Here is a 4,501-nt window from a genome sequence, read left to right as displayed (position 1 = left end):
CATGTGCTTCTGGGAAGACTGTCAAATAACAACGGAGGCGAGCAACACCCCGACACCTCTCAAGAGCACCATGCCCACATAGGGAAATAAGAGTTGTACGATAAAGTAATCCAGCATCTAACCTCCTCTGGTGTCTTGAGAGCGACGTTTGACCGGAGCAGAATGTTCAAATCTACGAGGTCCCTTCCAAAACACAAAGTGAACATTAGGTGGTGTGACGTGCAAGGTCACCCCCTCCATTCAGCCCGCCTGGCTGGCACGTCCTCCTCTCTCAGCAGCACCATGTCCTCACGGAGTCGTGATCCAGTGCCCCAGAGAACTTGCAGGAACCCAGAATCAGTGGTGGAGAAATAGGCTCCAAGTGACCTTCTGGTGGGACTGACACCACGCGTGCTGCATAACATGCCTATTTCACGAGGGGCCTGGATTACCTTTCTGTGGTTCAGGTCTTTGCCCACACACGGGTAGCCACATCCCAGTGCAGCTGATTTGCTGGTGGACTTCAGCTCATGAGTAAATACAGCCAAGAAGTGCCTCCGTACAGGGAGGTACCACGGTGGCAGAAAGCTGGAAGACAGCCCTCACCAATCCTTCCTCTATCTCCTCCCATTTTCACGCCTGCCAGCAGACGTCCCCAAAGGCCATGGAACCATGCCTACAGGGGCTGCACACCTCCTTTGGCAAGACACCATGGAAGCATTTGCAAATACAAGCCAGTCTGGCGTGTGCAGGCTACTCCTGAGCCCATGGAGCAGAGACAAGCAACCAGTGGTCAGCTGCAGAGGAAGCCAACAGATCTCCACAGCACAGCTGCCCTACGGCCAGCCACAAGCGTGTCTCTTGTCCTCCTGGGGAACAAGCATGCTGGTCCAACTCAGAGAGCCCTCGTTGACTGAGGAGGCACCACTTACTGAGTGGAGACCCCTGCCACGTCCCAGCACCCAGCACCCACAGTCCACCTCCCTTACTGGATCTCCTTCTGCCCTTAATTCGAGGGCTTGTGCCTTCCATCTGTGCTAAGCTTCCTTTCCAAAATCTCTTAGTCTGACTGTTTTTCCACTTCTAAGTCAGCAAGAGACTCAAACATTTCTACACTTTCAGCCAGTCTGAAATGAACCTAATCTGATTCTGGACAAGTCCTTAAATGTGACATCCTCTCGCAGGATATAACCTAGTTTTACTGCCTCTCATACAAATCTGAATAAGCCCACTGACTATCGTCCTGGCAATGGGGTAACCGAGCTCAGAAACACCACAAAAAGCAAGGAGAACCCCAAAACACCTGAGAGCAAATACCTGGACAAAAGGGCAACTCCTGCTTTCCCCAAGAGCTGCCAGGCCACAAACTCTGCTGTCCTCCTGTCAGCCTCATAGGTCTCTTTCTGGCTGAGGATGAACACAAGTGGTAGCCCAAGCTGTAAGTGAACGGTGGAAACCTTCTCTGGGTCCTCAGCAACCTCTGTCTGGAGAAGAGACGCAGTTATACTGCAGCACATCCCCACACTGTCGAAGGTACCTCAGCCCTTCTCCTGCACAGCCCAAGCCACCATGTGATCCCCAGCCACAGAGATAAGGATATCCTCAAGAAAAAGCCTCCAAACCCAATTCTAAAACATCCATTGAAGCAGAACCCACACAACCCTGGTTAAACTGTTCCGACCTGTCATGACCCTCCCTGTTAAAAACCTGGGCTTTATTATGCGTGTTCTTTGTGACTTATCAACTCCAGATGCCAAACCTCCATTAATTTATATTTACCTGGCATCCATTCTCCACAGCAGTTTGAAAACCCCGGCCGCAACATGCAAGAGCTGGCGTCCTCTCCCTTCCTGCTTTGGACATGCTGCTTCATGACAGCACGGAGCTGCTTAACGAAGTGCCTTCCCTCCACGCGCCTAACCCAGGAGGCTGGCTGAAGGAGGCACTTCCCAGCTCATCTACCTGTCCTTTCGGCTGGGCAGAGATGTCCCCGGTGGGAACTGGAGGCCTGCTGAAGTTCACCGCCCGGTGGGAAGAGGAGATAGGAGAGAGCCTCCTGCCCCTTGTGCTCACCAGGGCATGAATGACTGGTATCAAACTCCCCAGGGTGCTGAGCCTCCTGTGGGGAGCCTAGAGGAGCGGCTGAGGACTTTGGGTTTGTCTCGTTTGGAGAAAAGGAGGCTGAGGGGCGACCTCATTGCTCTCTACAGCTTCCTGAGGAGGGGATGCGGAGAGGGAGGTGCTGATCTCTTCTCCCTGGTATCCAGGGATAGGACGCGTGGGAATGGTTCAAAGCTGCGCCAGGGGAGGTTTAGACAGGACGTGACGAAGCATTTCTTTACCGAGAGGGTGGTCAAACACTGGAACAGGCTTCCTGGAGAGGTGGTCAATGCCCCAAGCCTGTCAGTGTTTAAGAGGCATTTGGACAAGGCCCTTAATAATTCGCTTTAACTTTTGGCCAGCCCCAAAGTGGTCAGGCAGTTGGGCTAGGTGATCGTTGTAGATCCCTTCCAACGGAACTATTCTGTTCTGTTCTGTTCTGTTCTGTTCTGTTCTATTCTAGATGTCCCAGCAAGGTCCAAGGGGCACCTCCACCCTGTTCCCACTCATGGTGCTTACAGACAACTAGAAGAGCATATGTTGGTGCCAGGGCTCCCTGGAAAGGTCTAAGCAAGCTGAGCAGTGCAATGGAGCATCGCTCCCGTCCAGCCCCATGCCTGTTCCTTGCTTGGACCCAACCTGGGAGCTTTGTCATTAACTTCACAGGGAAGGGGCAGATTCTCATGCTCAGCCTTGCCCTCCGCTCACACCTCTCTCATCCTCACACCCACCGCAGCTGCCCTCACGCTGCACAGCCCAAGTGGCTCCTCTTCCCCAGTCATACCACCAGAGGAGCCCCCATGAGTTTGAGGTGCCTGTGGATGTTGAGCATCGTCAGAGTCTGCCCCATGGCTGTCCTCCTGCAGGGCTCCGCCAGGTCCGTGGCCTGCTGGCAGTGACAGAACAACAGCCGAGCAGACGACACATCAGACTCATCATTGCTGTGAGAGAGAAAACAAAAACCATGCTGAGCTAGGCATCCACCGCCGGGTTTTAAAACGCCCTGACAGAATGACCATGTTTGCTGACATGTTTTACAGGGCAGATGATCCTCAAGTTCAGGGTTTGGCAGGCTCGTGGGACCTCTTCAAGAGCCCTACTACTGATAGGTACAATTGTGTCCAGGCACTTTTCAGAATTGTGCTGAACATCTAATAAAAACCCTGGCTCACTGGGTGTAAATGACCTCAATCCCAGAATATTTGGCTCAAGAAGGACACAAATTAAGCTTTTCTCAGTGGGACCAGCCATGCCACTGCAGCAGAGACCCTGGCCAAAGGAGGACAGCTGAAGTACAGCTTTGCTCATGTCTTTTACCTCGCTGATGACATCCTACAGACTGTGTAAGGGATATTCCACCTTTTGAACAGCATTGGTTTTGGCTGCACCAAAGGAAGCAATGAGATCAAGTCCCCTGGACGGTTCCCTGGCTAGTGGTTCCTGCTCTGATACCATCACTGGTGTTAGCCTGTAGGTCAGCTTCGGGAGGTCACATTTCTTCTCTTACGCACCCATTCCCCACTTCTAAAATAGGGATCACCTTCTTTGTAAAGGGTTTTAAAATCTCTCTACGGAAGAGCAGGGTGTAGTGTTAAGACCACAAAGCCTGCCACCCTGGTTGGCTGAAAGCTATTCATGTTGGCGAAGCTACCACCATTTCATCAGCTGGAGGGATGGCCTGCCGGTCTCCTCTCTGCTTTAAGCAGAATGAAGCTAATTCCTGTCCAAATGACGACCGTGCCATCTAGTGGCAGCCACAAAATGCTCTCCCTGATCATGATCCTGCAAGGACGGGATGGCACCTCGGGGCAGGACCGCTTTGGTGCTTGCCCTGGTGTCAGCTGTGAAAGCAGGCAAATGGTTGTATAAACGCTTTGCTGGAGACGCAACATGCTGCGTGATATGTCGGCCAAGAAGGCCAACGGCATCCTGGCCTGTATCAGAAATGGTGTGGCCAGCAGGAGTAGGGAAGTGATCGTGTCCCTGTACTCGGCACTGGTGAGGCCGCACCTCGAATACTGTGTTCAGTTTTGGGCCCCTCACTCCAAGAAGGACGTCGAGGTGCTGGAGCGTGTCCAGAGAAGGGCAACGAGGCTGGTGAGGGGTCTGGAGCACAAGTCTTATGAGGAGCGGCTGAGGGAGCTGGGGTTGTTTAGCCTGGAGAAAAGGAGGCTGAGGGGAGACCTCATTGCTCTCTACAACTACCTGAAAGGAGGTTGTAGCGAGGTGGGTGTCGGTCTCTTCTCCCAAGTAACTGGCGAAAGGACGAGAGGAAATGGCCTCAAGTTGCGCCAGGGGAGGTTTAGATTGGATGTAAGGAAAAATTTCTTTACTGAAAGAGTAGTTAAACATTGGAACAGGCTGCCCAGGGAAGTGGTTGAGTCACCATCCCTGGAAGTATTTAAAAGACGGGTAGATGAGG

General features: G+C 52.7%; 1 protein-coding gene across 1 annotated transcript in view; it reads right to left on the bottom strand.

The window, feature by feature from the left end:
- TXNDC16 (thioredoxin domain containing 16) overlaps nt 1-4,501 on the bottom strand; it is a 38,269-nt gene that overhangs the window by 27,737 nt on the left and 6,031 nt on the right. The window contains exons 7-9 of the mRNA XM_009322925.1: nt 2,864-3,020; nt 1,297-1,463; nt 123-183 (exon numbers count right to left, since the gene is read on the bottom strand). Coding sequence (XP_009321200.1) covers nt 123-183; nt 1,297-1,463; nt 2,864-3,020 — 385 coding nt within the window. The remainder of the gene's footprint in view (nt 1-122; nt 184-1,296; nt 1,464-2,863; nt 3,021-4,501) is intronic.

Source organism: Pygoscelis adeliae, unplaced genomic scaffold (assembly GCF_000699105.1).
Source record: "Pygoscelis adeliae isolate BGI_AS28 unplaced genomic scaffold, ASM69910v1 Scaffold314, whole genome shotgun sequence".
Lineage (NCBI taxonomy): Eukaryota > Metazoa > Chordata > Aves > Sphenisciformes > Spheniscidae > Pygoscelis > Pygoscelis adeliae.
The sequence above is the reverse complement of the archived record's forward strand: the minus strand, read 5'-3'. Positions and strand labels throughout refer to the sequence as shown.